Source organism: Aethalodelphis obliquidens, unplaced genomic scaffold (assembly GCF_003676395.1).
Source record: "Aethalodelphis obliquidens isolate GAN/ISIS:26980383/991018 unplaced genomic scaffold, ASM367639v1 scaffold61, whole genome shotgun sequence".
In the NCBI taxonomy this organism is placed as follows: domain Eukaryota; kingdom Metazoa; phylum Chordata; class Mammalia; order Artiodactyla; family Delphinidae; genus Aethalodelphis; species Aethalodelphis obliquidens.
Window position 1 is genome coordinate 3890355 of NW_020838005.1, and position 24993 is coordinate 3915347.

The 24993-nt window shown below is 49.4% G+C and overlaps 1 protein-coding gene across 1 annotated transcript in view; it reads left to right on the plus strand.

The window, feature by feature from the left end:
• The window catches only part of EPHX2 (epoxide hydrolase 2), a 57523-nt gene extending 36752 nt beyond the window's left edge, over positions 1–20771 (plus strand). Inside the window, exons 12-19 of the mRNA XM_027087929.1 lie at positions 1011–1122; positions 10412–10483; positions 12227–12260; positions 13379–13481; positions 15266–15335; positions 18042–18122; positions 20096–20154; positions 20298–20771. Coding sequence (XP_026943730.1) covers positions 1011–1122; positions 10412–10483; positions 12227–12260; positions 13379–13481; positions 15266–15335; positions 18042–18122; positions 20096–20154; positions 20298–20376 — 610 coding nt within the window. The 3' untranslated portion in view covers positions 20377–20771. The remainder of the gene's footprint in view (positions 1–1010; positions 1123–10411; positions 10484–12226; positions 12261–13378; positions 13482–15265; positions 15336–18041; positions 18123–20095; positions 20155–20297) is intronic.
• The last annotated feature ends 4222 nt before the right edge of the window (positions 20772–24993 follow it).

Here is a 24993-nt window from a genome sequence, read left to right on the forward strand (position 1 = left end):
CTCTTCTATTCCTTTTGCTGCCATCCTCTTCCCCTCAGGATGACTAGTCGTCTGCTGGCTTCTCCCCCTCTGTGCATCCACGTGATGGATCGCTGCTTGATACATCACTTCCTGACTGCAGCTTCCATCCACTCTCACCTCTTCCCAGAAGCCTTCATGGCTTTCTTGGTTTTCTGCAGCTTCAAGTCCAGACTCAGGGCCCTTCATGTTCCCGGTCCCACGAGCCTTTCTGGCTTCATTTCCCAAGATGCCCCATTAAGCACTTGGCTTCTCGCCCTGTAGACTCCTCGCTCCATCAGACTCAACCCCAAGCTTTGCCTCATTCTAGAACTGGCTCAGACGACCTCATGATGTTTCCCTTGCAGGTATTGGTTCCCCTCCCCACCTCTCCCCCACCTGTAAAAGTCAAGTTCAAATGCTATCTCTTCCATAAGGTCTTCCATGATGCCCAAACCTAGAAATCCTTTATCTCCTTGAATTCCTGTGGTATTTTGTAGGAATTCCTATGCCTCATTTTGCAGTCTATCTCATAATATAGTCATGGGTGTATTTGACTCGCCTTCCTTATTAGACTATAAGCTCTTGGAGTATTGGTTTCATATTTTCTCTCCCCTAGTATGTGGCGTGGAATTACACTCAACACAGAGGAAACAGTGAGTGAAGGAAGGAAGAAATGACTGTGTTTTTACAAACCGGAGAAAGATTGTACTGTTCACGTATTGTAATCAAGGTGGATATACTGCACGTAACGTGCGTGTGTCTTTGTTGAAGGCAAGTAGGTGAGAAATACTGCAGTTTAGTGGCAAAAAAAAACAAAACAAAACACACACACTGGGCTGGAGAGTCAAGAAGTATGGTTTCAGGTCCCGTTCTCCCTGCACTGCTGGTGTGAGATCTTGTGTGTAGCACTCTCCCACTCTGAGCTTGGGTTCTGACACATGAGGTCCTTTCTGGTCCTTACAGACTGTCTTCTTATGGGGTCTGTGTCTTGACACCTCTTCTTTCCACAGGGCAGTGGCCAGCTTGAATACTCCCTTCATACCAGCAAATCCCAAAGTGTCCCCAATGGAGAGAATCAAAGCCAATCCTGCCTTTGATTACCAGCTCTACTTCCAGGAACCAGTAAGTCTGGGGCCCTGTGAGCAATGATCCCAGCAGGGTTTTGTTCTTCTTTTGCCTTCCTCTTTCCTTCTTCCCATTGATCGGACTTATCTCTGTCCCCTTGAATATTCTGTGGCTTTAATGAGAAGTGAGTTCACCGACGGGTTCAGGTGAAGCTGGCGCCAGAGCGGGGCTGGTCCTTCCCGGCTGACGGTGCATTTCTCTGTGTGTGTATTTGGGGTGATAAGGGGATTGAGGGGTGGGGATGGTGTGTGGGGCTCCCCTGCTTCTCTGAAATTGGGAAATGGGGGCCGAACTCTATTTTGGAGCCGCTTCTTCTCAATTCTCTGGCTGAGAGGCTGGTGAAACCCACCTCTTGGTGGTGACAGCTCCTGGCCTCCTGCCAGGGATTTGATATCTCTGCTGAGGAGTGACATCTGTGATTACAGAGAGTGGCAGAGCCTAAAAGCCCTGCATCAGGCCCCAAGCATCCTTTGAGAGGTGTGCAAGGTTTCTAGGTGTCACCATGTGCCACAGCTCAAGATGCCTTTCAAAGATGCCCACTGGGGTTTGGATGATGTGTGATGGGTGTGGCTGCCTCCTTTCACTGGATTCACTGAAACAGCAGCATCTGGCCTGGCTGCACCCCCCATAGCTGCCCTCATCTGTGGAGGGTACCTGCTCCTCTGTTCACGGGCCCTGGACCCCGATGCCCAGCTATGTCTGGGTAATTCCAAAGAGGATAAAAGATGTTTCCTAACACTCCAAAGAGAGAAGAATAGATCAGATTAATTGACAAAGAGCACGAGAGCATCTCATCACATCCCTCCTCCAGCCCTAGCCCGTCTGCTGCTCATAGGAGGTACCATTGCCAGCGAGGGTCACAGCCATCCCAGTTTTGATTTGGCGAGTAACTCTTCTCCAAGAATGATTTTAATTAGTAAGATGGTGGCTTGGAAGAGGAACTTCTTGATGCAAGCAATAATCTGACTCATTCAGTAAGACACCAGGCGCCTCCGGCAACGTCATGACAAGATGCTTGGGTATCACACCCTCCACTGAGGCCAGAGCCCCACTGCCACAGCCCAGAGTGTGGACAGCTAAAGAGCTTCCTTTGGCTTGAATTGAACCACAGTGTCTTGAATTAGTTTGAAGTAACCTTGATCTTGAGAGATAAAGATGATTTAGATGGTACATTAGTCAGCTAGGGCTGCCATAACCCAGTGCCACAGCCTGGGGGGCTTAAACAGGAAAATGTATTATCTCACTGTTCTAGGGGCCAGAAATCCGAGATCGAGGTGTCTGCACAGTTGGTTTCTTCTAAAGCGGTTCTCCTTGCTTTGTACATGGCCCTCTTCTTGCTGTGTCTTCACCGTGGCATTTCCTCTGTATGTGTGTGTCCCTGTCCAGATTTCCTCTTCTTATCAGGACACCAGTCACATTGGATCAGGCCCACCCTGATTACCTCATTTTACTTTAATTACCTCTTTAAAGACCTTACCTCCAAATACAGTCACGTTCTGAGGTACTAGGAGTTAGGACTTCATAGGAATTTGGGGGAGACACAGTTCAGCTTGGAACAGGTGGGGACCATGAGAAACTGACTTATTTGGAATGAGACCCGGGCTCATGGGACAGGAAGGAGGACGTGTCCCTGTGCAAGGCCCGGAAAGCAGCCCCAAGTTTGTAGTCGATGTCGGAATTAGTAAAGAGTTGTTGTAGGTTTAATGCTTATCGTAGGGGGCCCCCATCTAATTCTTTCGGCTGGACTAGAAGTCAGCATCCCAGACCAAGGTGCGATGCACTGCCTGTCACCCTTTCCCAGGTGTTTGAATCACTCAGGTGCATCTCAGACTGGTGAGAAGCATCTGGTGGTGGGAGAGAAATGAAGTGCTTGTTCTAGCTTCTTGAGTGGCAGCTGCCTCAGCCTTTAGGGATTGGGAAGGAAACAGCCCCAAATAAAACTGTGAAGCTGGTGTTTGGGTCCCTGTCACCTCTTAGCTGACCCTTTCTCAATCTCTGGCTCTGCTTGGTCCCCAGCCCCCAAAACCCAACCCCCTCCCACTGCCCTCTGTGTGCCCAGAGGATGCGACCCCGCCCAGCTGTGCCATCACCTCGAGTGCCCCATGCGTCAGAGTTGCTCTCACCTGTCTGCCTCCTCCCCTGGCCCAGCCCCCAGGCCCTGTGGATAGGTTACGACGGGCCCTTGACACTCTGGCTCCCACTGCTGTGGTACCACACATGCAGCAGAGGGAGAGGGAGGGCGTGGGGTTGTGTGCCCGTTTCTTTCTCTTCCACCTCTTTTTTCCATTTTCTTTCTTATCTTTTTGAATTGGACATTCGTAAGAAGACTCCTAACTGCTGCAAAACACAGGTGGCCCGCAATTGGGGGGAGGGCTGGAGCCTGACAAATCTGTTGAAATGTCAGAAATGTTTCGACCAGTGTCAATTGTAAAGAACTGGTTCATCCAGCAGGTAGCTCTGCACCATCTATTGTGTGCCAGTTTCGGGGGACATCTAGAGATGAGTGACAACTTTTGAGGGCTTAAACAACTCTTGGGGAGACAGGCACGTAAGAGACACCCAGGGAATAAGGCAGCAGAAAGGACTGTAATGGAGGTCCAGCTTACTCTGGGAGCCCACAAGAAAACACAGTTAACTTTCAGCAAAGGAAGGAGCATTTGAACTGGACCCAGGGAGGTGAGTAGGATTTGGGTGGGGGGATCTGAGAGAGAAGGGGCTGCCAGCCTGAGGGGACGAGTGACTGAAGATGCTTATGAAACCCCTTAACTCAGGGATAAATGTCATGAGATGAGAAAGAGAGGGTAACCAAAGAGTCAGTGACCCTTTAGGTGAACTTCAGAAGGTCTGGAACATCTGGAAACTGCCCCCAGAGTTTAATAGGCGCACGCAGTTTTCCAGGAAGAGTCCCTAACTTTCATCAGAACCTTAGCAGTTCGGTAAAGGCTAAGAGCTGCTGAACTGGATGGCCCTGGGCTTTCAGGTGAGGTGCGGAGTCGGGGAGGGGGCGGGCAGCAGCATCTGTGTCACCTGGGAGTTTGCTAGAAATGCAAACTCACGGGCCCCCTTTGTGATCTGCCCAATGAGAATATGCGTTTTTAACCAGGTCCCCCAGGTGACCCCCGTGCGCATAACCTCCCAGCTCTGACAGCTGTCTTCTGTGATTCTCAGTCAATTTCTGTGACCGTCTAGTCCGATGAACCTCAAATGTCAGTGTGCTTCAGAATCACCTGGAAGGCTAATTATGACATAGATCCCTGGACGCCCCCTCCAGAGTTCAGAGTCAGTAGGTTTTTGATGGGGCCAAAGGAGTCACAGTTCTTTGGTGAGGTCCTGGAGCCACACCTCGAGAACAACGACCATAGCCCCGAGAGGGGGGTGATCCAGCCACTTCCCAGGTAGTGATGGGCGGGCAGCCGTCCTTCTCGGTGAATTAGAGACCTCTGGGCAGCTGGCTCCACTCAAGAGTGGCTGGAGGGGATCACGCAGGGCATTGACTATCTCGCTCAGGTTCCCTTTTAACAGTGATTCTGCGATTTTCTGATCCCAGGCCCCCTCTGCACTCTTACAAATTATTAGGGACCTCAAAGAGCTTTAGTTCACGTGGGTTATATCTACTGGTATTTACCATACGAGATATTGAAACTTAAAACTGTCGATTCGTTAAAAAAGGATAATGTGCCCATGTTGATATAAATAACATCTTTTTATTTTTTTTTAATCTTTATTTTCCTTAAAAATGTAGTGAGAAGTATAGCATTGTTTTACATTTTTCGAACCTCTTTTATGTCTGGCTTAATAGAGACAGATGGATTCTCCTACCTGCTTCTGCGTTCGGTCTGTTGGGATGTCACATGTTATTGGAGCCTCTGGAAAACTCCACTGTACGCTTATGAGAATAAAGAGGATATGTAACATGTTAGTATTGTTACAAAAGTTTTTTGTCATGGATTCCCTGAAAGGGCCTCAGGGCCCCCCAAAGGTCTCCAGACTACATACTTTGAGAATTACTGCTTTTTATTTCTTTTAGGCTGTATTAGTTATAGGAGATAGAAAAAGGGAAGTAGTGGTTTCACTATGTATTACCTTTGATCAAACTACATTTAGGGTATGTATCAACAGAATTCAGCTCATTAAAAATTATTTTTCTTTATTATTTTTTAAGTTACGGTAAAATACGCATAACACAAAACGTACCATCTTAACCATTTTTAAGTGTACAGTTCAGTGGCATTAAGTACATTCACACTGCTCTACAGCCATCACCCCATCCATCTCTAGAACTCTTTTCATCCTGCAGAGCTGAAACTCTATTCATTAAACACTAACGCCCCATCCTCCCCTCCCTCAGCCCCTGGCACCCACCCACCTACTTTCTGTCTCTATGAATCTGACTACTGCAGGTACCTCATATACGTGGAATCATATAGTCTTTTTTTCTTTTGTGTCTAGCTTATTTCAGTCAGCAGGACGTCCTCAGATCCATCCATGTTGGAGTGTGTATCAATTTCCTTTTTTTTTTTTTTTTAAGGCTGAATAATATCCCATTGTGTGAGTTTTTAGTTCATCCATTCTCCCCTTGATGGACACTTGGGTTGCAACTGCTGCTTTTGAGTGCCTGTTGGGCCAGGTGGTTCTGTTCGCAACAGTATGTGGCATTCTTTCCCATCTTTTCAGCTGAGCGGGCCGAGGCTCTGGGAGCCTCCCTCACTCGCCTGAGATCAGGTACGTGACTGGGTCAGGATGTTGACCTCGCCTTGTTTGACTTCAAAGCCCACACACCTCCTCTTAAGCCACACTTTGGAGGGAGTTTGGACTTTCTTTGTGTGCTCTGTGCATCGAAGCAGAGAGGGGAGGAGCAAACCAGGATAAGCTCAAGGTCTTGATGGAAGGAGGGACCTCAGGGGAAAGATGCTTACTTAATTGCAGTCCTAGTAGAGCAAGGATTTTCATTTCAAAGGTTGTTACAGTCTTTGTGGAAAAATTGGTACCTTTATTGGTCTGTGGTAGCTGTTGGAGGATGGTTTTGTTCTTAGAACAAAGCCTCTTGGCAGGGAAATGTTCGATATTCAAATTAGTCATCTGGCCACTAAAAGGCTCCCAGGAAGCGGTTGGGTGAATCCAGCAACTGGGGCTGGTCCGGATGGGCATCAAGCTGGGTCTTAAGGAGAAACCATGGGTGGTGGTGGGGGGCCCGTCCCGCCAGCCTGTCTGCTCCTTCTTGGTGAGGAAACGGACTGGCCAAGTCCCTTCCTATCTATGGCCCTCAGTTTCCTCATCAGAAAAAGGATGGTCTAGTTGGATGGTTTTCACGTGGATGATAGCTTTAAACGTTAGCTGAATTCAAGCCAATGAATAAAACATAACAGAGCAACTCTTTGATCAGGGGTGGGGCCTGGGAGCCCCTCCTTCCCGTCCCTCCTCCCACCCCACCCCGTCTTCCGCACCGCTCTCCAGCCTGGAGGCCGTGTCCAGGAACACTCAGGGGTCCAGACGCCCGCCCCCAGCCCTTCCATCTGTTGCTCAAGTTTGCTGAGCACCTCAAGGTGCGGCTTAGACAAACTGCAGGTTAAGATCCAGCTCCTTGAGCTCTTTGAACTCTTGGCCAACGTTTACTCTCCTGTCCTGTGAATTTGCCAAGTCTGGTGGAAACTCAGATCAAAAGCTGTGTTTTTCTTCTCAGAGAAGGGATCATGGCCTTTGCATTTGTGTAGTAAGAAAGGGAAGAGGAGGCAGCTCTGGGCAGCAAAGACAAATAGAATCAGCTGGATAATTTCAGCACCACCTGCTCCATTTTTTTTGCTGTACGCGAGCCTCTCACTGTTGTGGCCTCTCCTGTTGTGGAGCACAGGCTCCGGACGCGCAGGCTCAGCGGCCATGGCTCACGTGGGATCTTCCCGGACCGGGGCACGAACCCGCGTCCCCTGCATCGGCAGGCGTACTCTCAACCACTGCACCACCAGGGAAGCTCCAAGGTTGGTTTCTTATACTTCAAATCCTTCATGAGCTCTGTGTTGACTCTTAGGAAGCCTTTCTCCTTAAACAGCCCCAGAGTCTTCTGAGACAAAGCTCCAGGATTCATGGAATTCCAAAGGCTTTGTTCTAGGAGTTTTTCCTTAGAACCTAGAGCTGCCTGCCCAGGTGATAGCTTTGGGGTAACAGTAGAGCAGACTCGTTCATTTTTTTTTTAACTTTTTATTTTATATTGGCGTGTAGCCCATTAACAATGTTGTGATAGTTTCAGGTGCACAGCAAAGCTACTCAGCCATACATATACGTGTATCTCTTCTCCCCCAGACTCCCCTCCCAGCCAGGCTGCCACATAACATTGAGCAGAGTTCTGTAGGCTTACTGCTCCCCTCCACCTCAAGCTGGAGGAGAATTACCTTTGCGACAAAAAACTTAATCCATCGATCTGAGACAGAAATGGAAATTTTTGTTCGAGCCGAATTGAGGGCTATAACCCGGGGACAGCCTCTCAGAAGGTTCTGAGAGCTGTTCTGCCTGTTCGAGGTCAAAACGCAGTTACATGTTTTGAGACAGAGGGCTGTGTATTACATGATGTATTATTGACAGTTTACACAATCTAGCAAGTAGTGGGTCATGGCTCATCGTGGCCCCTTACGACGTCAGGAAGGAATGTTATCTTTTAAGGAGTTGTCTTGTTGATGCTGGGAGAATATTGCTCTTTATGGTTGAGCAGGTATTTCTGCTGATGGGGGAGGTTTGGTCGATGCATAATGCAGGTACGCAGTGCGCAGTGGAGGGGAGAAAGGAGGCCAAAGGGCAGAGAAGATTTTTTTTTATGTTTAAATTTTTCTTGTGCTGCCATAAAATATGGATTTTATTTCACACCCTCTTTGATGAGCGTGAGCTTGCAATGGAGGGCAAGAAAATAAAAGCCATAATCCACGTGATCGTTTAGAAGTCACCCCCCACCAAAGTCTTTATCTCACATTCTTTCCTTTTTTCCCCTCTCTTCTTCCCAACCTTCTAGCCTGTGTTGGGTACCTGCTATTACCGTGCTATCACAGTGGGAATAAAATAGGAGTAAGATACAGTGTGTGTCCCTAAGAAATTCACAGGCTCGTGAGGGGACCAGATCCAAAAATAGACAGTTCTCATGCAACTAGATAACTTTAACGATGGAGATAATAATAATAACAATAATCACCATTTATTGGCCTCCCTCCTATGTATCTACCAGGCATGGTCAGAAACAGGCATTATCTCCTATCATCCTTACAAAACTGCCATTTTATAGATGAGGAAACTGAGGCTCTGGAAGATTAAGTTGCCCAGTTAATAAGTAGTAGTGGTGGGGCTTGGAGCCTTGTTTGTTGGATTCCAAAGTTCATCCTTTAATTCCTGTGAGCAGGAGCACAAAGGGAGGAACACTATCCAGCTGGACTGGTGGGAGGCTTGTCATTGGTCTGTGGGACTTAAAAATAGGGTATCACCTTCTATGAATTACAGAGCGTCCGATGGTATCGGCAGGGCACACAACCAGAGTACAAATGCTCTTATCTTCTCCGCTTTGTGGCCCTCACCTTTGTCCTCTTCATCCCTGTTGATCTGACATGCTTTCACGTGGGGAGAGAGACTTATCTACCTTTGGGCTCTCTTTGATTTTTTATTGACGCTTTTGACATTCATTTGCTCTTTTAAGTACTCTTTGAGCTCTGCAGCCAGTCCAGACCTCTGGACTCGTGGAGATTCCTCCACACACTGAGACACATCACAAGCTCATGAACAGCAGCTAGGGACTGCTCTCAATAAATAAGAATGATGACCCGTGGCAACGTGCAGGGTGTTTATTAAGCACGTAAAATGCACTGCCTTCCATGGCTATTTCTCGCCTCGACATTCATCACGTAACTGAAGGCCACGATTGATTCTCTGTCATAATGGAATCTTACACATGTGAGGGGATTGTAATTCACATGCCAGCATTGCTTGCTTCAGAAAATCTCGAACTGCAGATCCAGCACTGCTTGATGATAAATGTTTTTCCTTGCCTGCAGTGCTGCTGTCTCGTAGATCCAGAGCTCTCAATGACGTGCCATATGCAGAACAAATGAGTGCAGGGTAGCAGGACCTTAAAGTGTGCAGGGTCTGAGGGCCGCTGGCCACCAGAACACTTTGCTGACCTGGCTTACAGGACCCTTCTCTGCGGGAACATTCCTCGGAGGAAAGGAACAAACATACGTTCAGCCTCTGCTCCATCCAGGACCAGTCACAGATGCCCTGGGGAAGAAGATGAGTAGGAGCTTGCCTGCTCTCAGGGTGGACCATGGAGAGGACATGAAAGGCTCTGTGAGATCCAGGAAGAGCTGAGCTGTTTCACTGTGATGGGGGAGGGTAGGGCTTCTTGGAGAAGGCAGTGTTTGGCACAGGTGTTGAAGGCTTCTTGAAGGCCAAGCTGAGGGAAGTAGGTGCTCTTGGTGGAAGTTACAATACGTTAAACCACAGAGCTGAGAAAGTAGGGCGCCCCTTCAGAAAACATCCTGCAACTCAGTTTAGCTGGTTCAGGTGAGCAGTTGGAAAGGAGGAGAAGAAAGTAGGCCAGCGCTGTGCTCTAGACTGAGTGTTTGTGAGCCCCCCAAATTCCTGTGTTGAAATCCTAACCCTGATGTGATGGTATTAGGAGATGATCCCTCGAGGAAATGATTAGTTCTTGAGGGTGGAGCCCTCATGAATGGGATTAGTGCCCTTTAGAAGAAACTCCAGAGAGCTCTCCTCCATGTGCTTTCCTCCATGTGAGGACACAGTGAGAAGATGACCATCTATGAACCAAGAAACAAACTGTCGCTAGATACTGAAGCTGCTGATGCCTTGATCTTGGACTGCCCAGCCTACAGAACTGTGAGAGATAAATGTCTGAGTTTATAACCCACCCGATCTATGGTATTGTGTTATAGCAGCCAGAATGGACCACCATACACTGCCATACTCTTATTATTATAGGCTCCCCAGCCTATAATAATAAAGTGATTATTATAAGTAATACATTCCCACTGTAGGGATTTAGATAAACAGAAAAGAAAGCAGCAGCCATAAACCCACCTCCCCGGTGTGGGGTGGGGTGGACGGGACCACTGTGAGCATCTCATGTTTTATTCAAACCTTTTTTAAAAAAAAAACGTGTTTCAATATGAAAATTCAAATTCATGCACTTCTAATGAAACTTGGGCTGGATGGGACAGAGGTTGGGAGCTTCTGGCTTTGGGTCAGATCAGTTTCCAAGATCTCTGCTGAGTCCTTCATTTTGCTTTCTTGGTTGTTCTAGGGAGTGGCAGAGGTTGAACTGGAACAGAACCTGAATCGGACTTTCAGAAGCTTCTTCAGAGCAAGTGATGAGGTGAGGGGTGTGGGAGGCAGGATGGGGGGTAAGCAGGAAGGGGGAGCTGCAGGGGTGCAGATCCCCAGATGGCTTCCCTGGGAGGATGGGGGGATAGGGGATGTCAGGGTCTGGGAATAAGCAACTTGCCTTCTTTTCTTTGACTTCTGTAGTTAGGGCAGTTAGGGTCCTCACTCCACTGGTCCCTTCATTAATGAGGAAAGGTCCTGTCCTCTCTGTCACACACCAGTAGGGCTATGAAACCCAGATCAAAGAAGGATTTTAATGGTGACAGTTTAGAAATTCTGCTGTTATTACCATTTTCATATGGATAATTGCTTATCAAAGTGCAGAATTAATTGATGCTTCTAACCCTTTTCTTGAACAACCACAGGAGCCTAGACGCGGTAACCCCACCCTCCTGTCTTACGTGTTAGGAGTCACTGTTGCTGTTGCTGTATCTGGTCAGTGCCTACTTAGCTGGCCTGATTTTTGCCAGTTTCTTTGCTGACCACTTCTGTCACCTCACTCTTTTATGCTAAGTTCAAATTTCTTTCTTACTGAAGTACCTTCTTTTGTAGTTTTCTCAGTAAGTGTCTGTTAGCAGTAAACTCGTAATTTTTTGGCCTGAGAATATCTTTATTTTGCTTTCAATCCCAAAGAACAGTTTATCTGAGTATAGCATTCTAGGTTGACAATTATTTTCTTCTAGAAGCTTCTGTCATTGCTTGTAAGAAATTGGTCTCAGGTCTACCTTCTGGTGTATTATGTGTCTTTTAGTCATGTCTCATCTGTAGTTCAGCCCATCTTTAATTTTGAAAGTTGCATTTGGTTCTTTTTCAAAGCCTTCTGATCTCTTTCAATAGAGTCTTGTTCTATTCTTGTTCAGTTCCTTCTTTGGTCTTTAATCATTTGAAGCATCCTCATTTTTCATCCTCTCTCTGTGCAAGTTCTATTATTTGGTCTTCCTGGAGAGTCTTGTCTTACTGTTGGCTGTGTTTGCTGTCTCCTGCAATGGGGCTTTAGTGTGTATGTGCGGGGGGGGGGGGGGGGGGGCAGGGTAGGGAGCGAGCTCTGTAATTTGGGTTTGTGAGCTCCTCTTTAGCAGAGCTTACTCTGCTCCAACCTGCTCCAGCTGAGATGGAGGAAATGGCCCTCCTGGGCGGGTTAGCTTTTGCTTCTCCTGCCAGGCCTTCTGGTGGCATTGCCAGCCCAAGCTCACTTCTGCTGTTGTCGTTTACTTCACTTAGTGGGGGTTTCCAGATCTCGTAGTGTGGATTCAAACAGAAACACGCGTGAAGGCAGGCTTGTGGCTGTGAATCCCCAGGGGAGCTTTTTTTTTGGTCTCCTCTTAGTACCAAACTGAATGGACCACCTCCTTTGACATCCCTCTGTCGTGGTGGGTGGGTTCTCTCTAGTCCGCCCTTTAACTGAGGACCCCAGATTGAGCGGATTCACCGTGGAGGGGTGGGGAGGATCTCACTTTTACCTTCGCATCTGACCTGAGGTCTCATCTCCTGTTCCCACTGGTTGATACACCCAAGTCCTTACATTCCCAAGACCCGCCAGCACCCAGGAGCAGGCTTGGCCTTGGAGCCTGGCTGGGAGCCGCCTCTGCTCTGAGCGCTCAGGACCCGCCTAGCTCTCTTGGGCCTTTAGCATGTCTGTATAGTCTGCTGGCACTTGTAGGGCTTTTAGCTGCCCCGTTCCTGCATGTTTCCTTTGCTTGACCCATGACATCCCTTCTAACTTTTCTCCCTCCAGACTTTTCTCACCACGAACAGAGTCTGTGAAATGGGTAAGAGACATTCTCAGGAGGGAATGGAGACAGGAGGGCCATGACGGGAACCAGCCGAACGTTAAATGAGTGTTTCTGCATCTGCCAGCTGTGGGCAGAAGCAGCCACCTGCCCGCCCTGAACTAGTTAAGCCCTGACTTGCTTAACGTAGATCCCAGCTGGTGAATCGCACCCACCCTAACCCTGGGCTGACCACACAGCCTTGGCTTCCTCTCCCCCATGACGTTTTGGATTCAAGATCTTAAACAGTCAGAGCCTGGAGGACTCTCAGAGCTCTTCAGGGCAGATCCACCCTCTACTGATTAGGACAGAGACCCAGGAGAGGAACTGACCTCTGCAGGGTCACCTGGTGCAGGCAGAGTGGAAATCAGGCCAGACCCCCAGCCAGGTCCCCTCTGTCTTAGTGCCCTGGCCTCCGCTCCATCAGGCTCAGTTCCATCCCGTGAAGACAGCCCCTGTTCTCCCTCCCAGTTTGGATATAAGTGAGGAGCCAGAGCCGGGAGCAGACTGGCGCTCATCCCCTCGACTCCTGGATCCGGCACTGTTCCCACAGAACCTTGCTTGACCCCAAGCCTGTTACTTTGCCATCATTCCCTTGTATTTTTATTAATAATGATGATTGCTATCACTTGTTTGAGCACCTACTGTGTGCATCAGACACTGGGTTAGCCCCCTTTAGTAATATTGTTTATATTTCTCGTGACATCCGTAAGAACTCTCACTATTATCTCTATTCTACAGATGAGGAAAATGGGTCTCAGAAGAGTTACAGAATTTGTCCAGAGTGGCCAGGCTGGGGTTAAACTCCTCCAAGCCTAAAGACCACACTCCTCTCACTGGTCAGGAACACCTCTTCCTTCCCTCCTTCCACCTCTTTACTTATTCACGTAGTCAATCGTTCAGTCCTTCATTCCTCAAAAGTTTTGAGCGCACACTTGGTGCGAGGCAGGGGCAGGTGTCCACAAGCACGAGTCAGAGTCATTGCCCTCCGGGAGCCCAAGTCTCTTGGGGAGACAGAGAGCAGTAATAAAAGAAGCAGAGGTGGTGAAGGGTCTCAGGTATTGGAACTTGGACACCTGACCCAGGGGGTGGGAGAGGAAACAAGAGGCTTTTTGTAGGAGGACTCTTTGTGAGTACGCCAGGGGAGCCCAGCCTCAGCAAGATGGTCACCGAGGAGGACATCCAGTTCTACGTTCAGCAGTTCAAGAAGTCTGGTTTCAGGTAAAGAGAACAGCACCCCAGGAGAACACAGGAGAGAGAAGCTGGGCAGACAGGGGCTCTTCTGCTCTCGCAGTGCAGGGTGAGGCCCAGTGCCAGCTCAGTCCCAGTGAAAGCCTGGCCAGCCTCTGCTTGAATGCCTCCAGTGCCGGGAGGCTCACTATCTGACAATGCTCAGCCTGCTCTAGTTTGGAGAGTTCAGCTTGTTCTCCCTTATGCTTAGGGGCCCCTTCATAGCAGATGTTTTCAACTTTTTTTCAGTGGTGACCTCTGTGAGGATCAGATGACGGCTCTGAGTTCTTACTTCAGAAAAACACAAAAACCCCACGTCACCTCAAAAACTGCATACATATTCGGTGGGGGGGCGGTGGTTATAGGCTCAGCTTTACTGAGCTCTAACTCACATACCGTAGAATTCGCCCTCTGAGAGTGTACAGTTCAATGGTTTTTAGTCATTTCATGGAGCTGCGCCGTCACGACACATTTTATGGATCGCCACGATCCGTTTTAAAGTGTTTTCATCTCCCAGAAAGCAGCTCTGTTCCCTTTCGCGGTCACCCCCACTTCCCCTGGGCCCCCAGGTCTGATCACTCACCCATCTGCTCTCCGTCCCCCTGGAGCTGCCTATTCCAGATGTTTCATGCGAACGGAGTCGTACGCTGTGTGGTCCTTCGTGTGTGGCTCCTTTCACTCTGGTCCGCCCGTGTTGTAGTCTCTGGCAGACTTCGCTCCTTTTTCTCAGGTCTGTTTCTATGCTGCGGTTCAGGGCCCTGCCCTGAGATCACTGAGAGTCCCTCTTAACAGCCCCTTTTCTGCGTGTCCCTTCACGTATTTGGGTATTGCAAATCTTCGAAGCTCGTGAGTCCTTCAGGGGCGCTGCAGGTCACCGCGTTTCCATCTTCCTCCTCTCTCCTCACGCCCCCATCCCTCACTCAGACCCAGGGGCGCAGAAGGAGCCCAACAGCAGGACCGCCTTCGTCAGCCCAGCCCACAAGTTCACAGTGTGGCGACCTTGGCCGTGAACACCCGTGGTGGCCTTTAGACCCCAGTGTCTCCATCTCCTTTCTTCCCCCCTCCCCACCCGAAGTGGGGGACAATTTAAGAGTCTTAGACTGGGGGACAGAGGTTCTCTGGAAGGGAACGTATAGGCAATCCGATCCGACCCCTCCTTGCACAGGAGGGAAAATCAGAAGTCCCCAAAGGGCACGTGACGTGTCCAAGGTCTCTCCGGGCCCTCCCTTTCACAGGAAGCCTCAAGGGCTGGACAGCACCAACCCATTCCACACCTGAGGATTGGGACAGTGCTCCAGGTACAGCCCTGGAGCCACCCTACCTGTCCGGAGGAGACACCTCGGCATCACTTCCTGATGTCACATTAGGAGGAAGCACCTCCCGGTGGCCCTTTTCTGCGGGCTCCCTGGGACAGGGGAGTGGCCCTGGTTGGTGAGGGCACTAAACCAGGCTCCCCCACCCCCGTCTTCCGAGACAGTCCCCGGAGAAAATGGAGAGTCCTGTGGGGCCGATTTCTGTGTGTCCCTGGATGCCCACTTCAGAGAACATCAGCCCTCAGCCCAGCGCTGTGCCTGCACCAGACCGTGCTCGATAAAGCCTGGCAGGCACGCAGGGCACCGGGGTGTGAATCCTGGGCTCTGTTCTCTTCGCCCTGCAGGAGCCTTTGCTCTTCCTGGGAAGACTGGCTCTATGCTGAGCGGGTTGCTGGTGGGGTCTGTAGCACAAGCGTCTACTAAAAGCTTTCCTTGTTTTATTCCTTCGTCCGCCCCTCCCAGGGGACCTCTAAACTGGTACCGAAACATGGAAAGGAACTGGCAGTGGGGCTGCAAAGGCTTGGGAAGGAAGGTGAGTTCAGCGCTGTTCTCCTCCCCAACCAGTCACCCTTCGGGCATCCATGGACCCAACGGATAGGCCGCTGGGTCAGAGCCAGGGGTGGACAGACCGGCCGGCTGCTTTTGGAGGTGCCTGCGCTGCAGGGTTTCCTCTTAGGACCTCTTTTGCTGCTGCTTCTCCTGGAACGGCAGAGGGTGGGGAGAGGGTGGGGACAGGGGTCTGCCAGGTGACTGCAGCAGCGGTCTGGACCGCCTAGGTCTCCCGGCGGTGCCCTGGCTCCGGGCGCAGGTGGTCCAGTTAACTCCCAGAGGTAACAAGGATGAAGCTCCTGGCTCACAGAGGAACATTACGTGTTCTCAGAGAGACGGGGCTGTAACCTCTGGCTCCTTCACCTCGACCGAGTCAGTCTGAGTCTCAGTTTGTCAAGCAGAAGACAGATTTCCAACCCCTGGGTCTGCAAAGGGAGTCATGGGGTCCCTGGTTTACGTTCAGAACATTAAAAACCTGAGGGAAATTGCATTTTCACGTTCCTCAGCTCACTTGGTAGCCCTGGCCATCTTCTTGATTCAGTCAAAAATGAACGGCCCTCTATATGCCAGGAATGGTGCAGATGACACAGGCGAGGTCCTGACCTCATGGGGTTAGGTCTTGAGGCAGTAGAGCATAAAAACAGTGGTTCAGAGCAGGCTGGGCAGAGAGTCGGCCTGGGATGTGGGACCTGTGCCCTGTGTGACCTTGGGCAAGGCACTTAACCACTCTGTTCTCCGTGGCCGCTAACATGGAAGTGACAAGAATGGTGCCTACCTCAGGCAGGAGCTGTGTAAGGATAAAGTGGGTTGACGCACATCAGATGCTGAGTTAGAACAGTGCCTAGTACGTAGTAATGGTTTAATTAATGCTCTTCAGCCTATCATCACTCTCATCTGTGATGGACAAAAATGACAAAACTGCAGTTTGATTGGCAGACTCTCTCAAAGCATGAGGGACGAGATTGAGGTCTTCGGAGAGGTGAACCCCGGTGGCAGTAGGTTTGGGGACCCCCCTCTTCTGCAGTTTCCTTCCAGATCTTCCTCCTCTCCCACCTCCTCCCATTGCCTCTGCCACTGCTTTACGTTTTCACCTGCAACATTCTAGAGTGTCCATCCCACCCCCACAGCAGCCTCAGGATTCATTTCAGCCACAAAACCACCACTGGGTCTTCACCCCTTGGTGAACGGGGCGCAGTGAGAAGCGCACAGTTCTGTGTTGCAGGTAAAAAACGATGAGCATTCCTTACCCAGGGACAGTGAACACCATTTGGAAATTGTCATGGTAGCTTGAGAACACAGAGTAAAAGGAGGTTCTCTCGACCTTGCGGTGCCCCATGCATCAGTAGACAAAAAGTGAAGTCCCTTTCCTGCCTGTAATGTCAGGCTGGCCCAGTCACACTCTGGCTGCCCCTGTGAAGGGCAGAGTGTGAATATTCTATTCAATTGAATATTCTATTCAGTTCATAGAAAAGGAATATTGATCTCCATCTAAGGGCATCTTTCCTCCTTCCCAGTGCCACCTGTTTGGTGTCAGGAATATCAGTCACACAGAGTGGACCACACGCGTGTTCTTACTTATACACACACCCACACACCCACACACACAACCTGTGTGGTCAATACGTGGCTGAATCCATCCGTATGAGAAAAACCCATTTTTTTCCTCCTGTGTGTCTCCTTTACTTTCACACAAATCGCTTTCTTTCTGGCACTTCTGGTCTCCAAATGTGTGGGCGTTTTCCCCACACCAAGCAGTTCTCTGCAACACCAGCTGGGTGGCCTGCAGTTTAACTCAGTTCTGGCACCAGCTACCTGGAGACGGCGTCAGAGCCCACAGGTTAGGGGCTCAGTCCCACAAGACTGCTCCCCACTTCAGACGCCAACCCCAAGTCCAGGTTGTTACCTGTGCTTCCAACTGATTGGCCGTAAATTGGAGGCTCCCAGGACCTCCTCCTTGGGTCTATTAATTTTCTAGAGTGGCTCACAGAACTCTGGGAAACACTTACTCACGTTTACTAGTTTATTAAAGGATTTGGTAAAGGACACAGATGAACCGCCAGACGAAGGAATCCACAGGGTGAGGTCTGGGAGGGTCCCAAGCCCAGGAGCCTCTGACCCTGTGGAGCTGAGGTGTGTCATCCTTTTGGTGTGGATTTCACCAACCGAGAAGCTCTCCGAACTCCTTGCTACTGGGGTTATGTGGATGTTTATGGAGACTTCCTCACGTAGACGCGATCAATTATTAACTCCATTTCATCCCTTTCGCCTTCCAGACGTGGGGGGAAGGAGGGAGCTGAAAATCCCAAGTGTCTACTCATGGCTTTGTCTTCCTGGTGACCAGCCCCCATCCAGGAGCCCAGCCAGAGTCACCTCATTGGAACAGAAGTGCTCTCATCACTTAGGAATTTACAGGGGTTTCAGGGGCTCTATGCCGGGAACCAGGGGCAGAGAGCAAGATACACATCTTCTAATCTCGCACACCATCCTTTCAGATCTTTAGTAATACTGGTGCCTCCTTCACGCAAAGCACGTGGCGGAAACAAAGCCAGACCACAGCGGTGCTGAGGGGTCTTCTGCGGGGGAGTTGATAGTGGAGGAGGCCCCGTGGTGTGAAAATAACATCTCCTCGCCCGGGTGAGGGAGAGCCTGAGCGTGGAGGCTGCTTCTCCTTCCCGTTATCCCTCCCCAGATCCTGGTGCCGGCCCTGATGGTCACCGCGGAGAAGGACTTCGTGCTCGTTCCTGAGATGTCCAAGCATATGGAGGACTGGGTAAGGCGATGGTCCTGCTCGGGGCCATCGGGGCTTCTTGGAGGAGGGCGCAGGCGTCCCAGAGGATGAAGAGTGGGATGTTCGGGGGAACCGCTGGCTTGACGAGGGCTTCCTCAGCAGCATCACTGTCGCCTTTTGGGAGCAGCGATTAAGACTGCTCCTCGGGGGCTTCCCTGGTGGCGCAGTGGTTGAGAGTCTGCCTGCCGTTGCAGGGGACACGGGTTCGTGCCCCGGTTTGGGAAGATCCCACATGCCGCGGAGCGGCTGGGCCCGTGAGCCACGGCCGCTGAGCCTGCGCGTCCGGAGCCTGTGCTCCGCAACGGGAGAGGCCGCAGCAGTGAGAGGCCCGCGTACCGCAAAAAAAAAAAAAAAAAGACCACTCCTTCCTGGACTTCCCTGGTGGTCCAGTGGTTAAGACTCCACACTTCAGGGAACTAAGATCCCACATGCCACGCGGTGTGGCCAAAAGAAAACGAAAAAAGACTGCTGCTTCCTTTCCCCTTCACTGATGCAGTCTCTCATCACTCACTCCTTTCATTTCATGGGCTTTTCCTGTGCACCTAGATGAGTTGGGACAGTGCTAGATGCCAGGGCGGTAAAGATGAATGAGGTGCAGACCCCACCCCACAGGAGGTCATGTCCAGCAGTTCACCCCATATGCAGGAGGCTTGTGTGGACAAGGGCCCAGCTGGGAGCGAGGGCTTCACAGAGGTGCTGACCACTGCCTCTGGCCTTGAGGAACTCCTAAGCCTTGCCCGGCAGAGAGAGAACGGGAGAGGAGACAGGGTGTTGAGAGGTGAGGATGGATGAGAGAGGTCAGAGGGTGCGGCTGGGAGGTTATCCTGAGCCCACTGGGCCAGGCTGAGCTGTGTGGACCTATGGGTGAGGGGACCGTTGAGGTGGAGAGATGGGTGTCAAGCCTGTGTTTTGGAAGCACACTCTGCTGGAAGCGTGGGGCTTGGTAGGGATTGGGAGGCCTGCAGGTGGGGTCCCCGTGACGGCTCGTGTATCCTGGCTGGTTGCTGAGAGCGTTCGCCTGCCCTTGGCCGTGGCTTTGTTAGTTAGCATCATCCAGTGCGGTGGAGAGAGCGTGATTCAAGGCACGTTGCCAAGGACGCCCTGTGTGGGTGGTGGAGCCAGTCCGGGGAGGGCTGTGACCCACTTTGGGGATTCAGGCGCCAAAAGCAAGACTGAACAGCCCTGCGTGCAGACCACCAGGGAGGAGGGAGGCGACGTGGGAAGGGGACGCAGTCATGGCTACAGGGCAAGAGCCAAGCTCGACCCGCCATTTTCCAGGCTGTGAACGGGCCAAGTCCTAATGGTTCTGGAGGGAGACAGTCTGTTGTGATGAGTATGGGTCAGCCTGAATTTGAATCTTAGCTCAGCCACTCTCTGTGTGGCCTTGGGCCAGTTACCTAACCTCTCTGAGCCTTCATATTACCCAAAGGATCACGGTCAAAGATAAATAAGGCAGGGCTTCCCTGGCGGCGCAGTGGTTAAGAATCCGCCTGCCAGTGCAGGGGACATGGGTTCGAGCCCTGGTCCAGGAAGACTCCACATGCTGCAGAGCAACTAAGCCCATGAGCCACAACTACTGAGCCTGCGCTCTAGAGCCCGCGTGCCAGAACGACTGAAGCCCACGTGCCTAGAACCCGTGCTCCGCAACAAGAGAAGCCACCGCAATGAGAAGCCCGCGCACCACAACGAAGAGTAGTCCCTGCTCGCCACAACTAGAGAAAGCTCGCACGCAGCAACGAAGACCCAATGCAGCCAAAAATAAATAAATAAAATAAATAAATGTATATAATAAAAAGATAAATAAGGCAGCGCATGTGGAGCACCTAGCACATAGTAGGAGCTTGAGCAGTGGTCATTCCCTTCCTAAATCAGGCGGGGTTTTCAGGGGGGCGGCCCACCGGGAGCAGAGAACTTGCCTTCTGCCATTTACTTTTCCGGGTGGGGTTTTCTTCCAGATCCCCCACCTGAAAAGGGGTCACATTAAGGACTGTGGACACTGGACACAGATGGAGAAGTAAGGAGATGGCGGTCCCTGGGTGGGGGACGTCAGGGCTCCCCGTTCGCCTCCAATAAGCCGCTTGCTTTACCACCCCTGCCTTGGCCTGAGTGAGGGAGTGCGTCCAGACAGATGCGAATTGCCTTGTGTTCCCGTTCCAGGCCCACAGAGTTGAATCAGATCCTCATTGAGTGGCTGGAGACCGACGCCAGCGACCCACCGGGGGTGTCGAAGCTTTAGGGTGTGACGTGTGTCAGCCGCCAGCAGGCAGTCCAACCGCTCCATCTGCTGGGGCGCTTCTCTGGTACCCGGATGGGGCCTTACCCGCATCTCTCAAAACCAGCAGCGTCGTTCTCAAGGGGTTTGCAGCAAAGAGTGATTTTCTCTAAATGAAATGAGTCAGATTTGACATAATTTTAGATATAGGAAAAATCACGTGTGATTAATCCTCTGGGTATAAACGTATCGCTTTATGTCTAAGGATGGTTAGTGTTCTGTGGGGGACAGAACGGGATGGCCAGGGGGTGATTTCTCTTGATAATCAAGTCAGCGTTTTGATGATGCAAAATCAGCAATTTAGAAGCTTTTCAGCAGAGATGGGAACTCCTTTATGCAATAAAATGAAGACAACTGGCTTAGTGCTGTTTGAGTTCTTGGGAGAAAAGCAGAGTGATTGTTCTAAGAAAGTATCGTGTTTGGGTGAACACTGTTTCCTCTGCTCTGACTCTCTACGAGTCTGCATGATCTGGGACAGTGCTGTCTGGTAGAACTTTCTTTTTTTATTAATTTATTTTATTGAAGTATAGTTGATTTACAATGTCGTGTTAATTTCTGCTGTAGAGCAAAGTGATTCAGGTACATATGTGTATCCATTCTTTTTCATATTCTGTTCCGTGATGGTTTATCACGGGATATTGAATATAGTTCTCTGTGCTATACAGTAGGACTTTGTTGTTTATACATTCTATATGTAGTAGTTCGCATCTGCTAATCCCAAACTACTAATCCATCCCTCCCCCACCCCCCTCCCCCTTGGCAACCACAAGCCTGTTCTCTATGTCTGCGAGTCTGTTTCTGTTTTGTAGATAAGTTCATTTGTATCATATTTCAGATTCCACATGTAAGTGATATCATATGGTTTTTGTCTTTCTCTGACTTACTTCACTTAGTATGACAACTTCTAGGTCCATCCATGTTGCTGCAAATGGCAGTATTTCATTCTTTTTTATGGCTAATATTCCACATCTTCGTTCCCCATTCATCTGTTGATGGACACTTAGGTTGCTTCCATGTCTTGGCTATTGTAAATAGTGTCGGGACAAACATAGGGTGCATGTATCTTTTCAAACTATAGTTTTCTCCAGATATATGCCCAGAAGTGGGATAACAGGCTCAGATGGCAACTCTATTTTTAGCTTTTTGGGGAACCTCCATACTGTTTTCATAATGGCTGCACCAATTTATATTCCCGTGCAACTTTCTGACACGATTGAAATGGTCGGTTCTGCGCTACCAGATAGAGTGGCCACGAGCCACGCGTGGCCATGTGCCCTGTCTCCCTGCTCTGTTGGCATGGTGTGCTCACCAATCTGTGTTCACCTCCCTCGCTGCTCTTTCTGCAGGGCAAGCTTGTGGACAAGGTGGTGTCTCCAGGCTGAATTCTGAATTAGGATGAATGTAAATTAACCAGGCAGAAAAGGGTACGTATGTCCGGGTGTGCGGAGAAAGCAAAGGGCAGCTTAGAAATGTTAACAGCGATCATTCTTAAATACCCCTGTGTGCCTGGAGCCCCACACTGACCAACTCTTATCCTTCCCATTTAACAGATGGGAAAACTGAGGTTCACATAATTTGCCCAAGGTCACTTGGCCCATTTAACAGATGGGAAAACTGAGGTTCACATAATTTGCCCAAGGTCACTTGGCTCGTGCGGGGCAGAGCCTAGATTCAGATGCATGCTGTCTGGTTCTGCAGGCTGAGCTCCTTCTACCAAAAGCTCTTTTCTTTTCTAAATCTGTGGTGAGACTACCCAGATCAAATCCCTGCTCGGCCACTGACCACAGAGTGACCTCGAGAAAGAGGTCACTGTGCTTCAGTTTCCTCTATTAGAAAAGGACATTAATAGCACCAAACTCATAGGTGGTCGTGAGTATTAAATGAGTGAATACATACAGGGCCCTAGAACGGTGCCTGGCACACAGGAAGTGCTACTGAAGTATTAGCCATAAAATTTCCGGTTTATCCCAGGATGAGGCTTCTGAGGGCTTTAAACTTCCAGCCAGCCCACCACCACCTCCTCCCTTTTGGATCAGAGAATTGAAGGACTCATTTAAAAAGCAAATGTGTGCTCTGGGGGAATGACTACAGGAGCCAGCTAACATTATTTCACTAACTGCGTGTGTCCAGACTTATTTGTCCAGAACTGGTTGGAGGAAACAGGAATCTTAGAACATCTCTCATCTGAAGAAGCACAAGTAGGCAAACCTATTCGGCCTGTCTCCATTTCCAGTATTCTACCCAGTAATCTCTGTAAACCATTCAAAATGTTCAGAAATTCTACTCTTTCGGCAAATAAGGGCCGGACGAATCTAGTTCGTAGCATTGCAACACAACTATCACCAGTCATACAAGATTGAGGGTCATAAAAACAACGCTGCATTGGAAAAGGTCTTTAGGTCATTCCCGAAAATGCTTTTCAGATGCCTTGTTAACTACAAGTTGTTTGAAGTATGTTCAAATTGATTTGATTTAAAAATGTTATTTTTATTTCAGACTACAAAGGGCATAAATAACAAGTGTATTTACCTCTGCAGAGGGAAATAGCTTTTTAAAAGAGGCATGGAAGACCCCACCCACATATCAGTGAGATCATAGAGCTCCCTCCAGGGAGCTGAGATCACTCCCAGGTTCTGTCCTCACACTCGGTGGCTGTCAACTAGCAGGGTCCAAGGTTTCCAGGAGAAATATCTTCTAAAAATGCATCTGTTTAGAACATGCGACAAAAAGCTATTCCTGTCTCTCTTGGGGTATAACGAACCCACGGTTTTAGGCCTGGAAGTGACTCTGAGGCCCACTGTTCACACTGACATTACCATGAGCACAAATTAAAACTAAACAATGGTTAAAATATGTAGGTCAGAAGCTCAAAGGTTTTGGCAACAAGAATTGGGTGGGAAATGTCATGCCTCGCAGTTCAAAGGAATCCATCTGGCCACACATAAAATACTTTCTTGGCACTTGTGGAAGTTTCTCCCCAGTGTTGGCCGCTGCACCCAATTGTTAATTGTTTCTTCTGCCAGACTGTCAGCTTCTTGGGATTGGAGCCTGCCTGTCTAGGTGATTCATCCTTGACCCTAGCCCAGCGCATGCCTGGTGTTTTGAATGGGTAAATGAGTTAGTTTCAAATGCTTAGTATTTGATGTCCTGCTTCATGAGATGGATGACCAATGGTCTGAGTCTTTTCACCGTCCCAAGCCTCGGTAGATCTCTTACTGTTGGCGTGTGTACCGATAGCACTGAATTCAGGAGAAGACATCCAGATTCTAGACATCTGCACATCTTCCCTAGGATCCGTTGGATAAACCACGAGGGTATGTCACTGCGCTTCTGTTTCATGAGACAAATGCGATAATTGTTTTAATAACACAGTTGAAGCATTTAAAGATACTGTAGGTTTTTACAGCTTTCATATTGATAAGGTATGGGTAGTCATTTTGGCAGTTTACCTAAATACATTTTGTCTTATTTCCATACATATTTCCTGGATTTTGAGGCTGGTACCTGCTTTAGAAAGAATACCAGTGATACCCCTATTGCTGTAAATTCACTTTTTAAAAGTTGTGGTCAGACTTGCGTAACATAAAATTTACCATTTTTCAGTGCACAGCTCAGTGGCATTAAGTACGTTCACATGGCTGTGTAGCCATCACCACCGTCCATCTTCCCAAGCAACCCTGTCCCCGTTAAACACTAACTCTCTTCTCTCCATCCCCCAGTTCCTGGAAACCCCCATTCTAGTTTCCGTCTCTATAAATCTGGCTCCTCTAGTTACTTCATATAAGTGGATTCATACCGTATTTGTCTTTTTGTAACTGGCTTTATTTCACTTAGTATAAGATCCTGTCAGGGAGGAAGGAAACTTTCCTCTACCCTTCTATGTTCTTCTGGCTGGTCTAAGAATTAAATTGACATGAGATAGATTAGCAGGAAAGATCAAATTCAATTTTGCACATAACGGGAACCCTACATACGTGAGAGGGTCAGAGAGAGAAAAGTAAAATGAGGTATATGTGCCCCCCTGAGCTAAGGAATGGGAGAGGAGCCTGGGGCTTCCAAGGACAGGAGGCCCTTCACAGGATGGTAAAAGGAAGAGCAGATGCTGGGTACTTAGGTATTTGCCCTGCCATATACGTGGTGCCACTCAGACAGAATTTATCTCCGGTAATAACTCTTTTCTGGGAAAAATCCCCAATTTAAATTCTTGTAGGTAGTTGAGGAAGGAGCAGTAGTTTCCCTTGAACCCACAGGAGCTCTATTGCCTTTAGCTCCTCGTGCAAAAGTAACACACTCTGGGGAGGCTCGTTCTGAGCCCCTGAAATCCTCAAGGTTCGTCCATGTTGTGGCCTGTGTCAGAATTTCCTTCCTTTTTAAGGCTGGATAATATTGCCTTGTATGTATATTCCACATTTTGTTGATCCAATCATACATCAGTTGAGACTTGGGTGTACAAGTAAGTATCTCTTAAAGGCCCTGCTTTCAGGTCTTCTGTGTACGTACCCAGAGGTGGGATTGCTGGATCGTACGGGAATTCTCTCCACGGTAGGGTTTTCCACACCGACTGAAGCATTTTACGTTCCC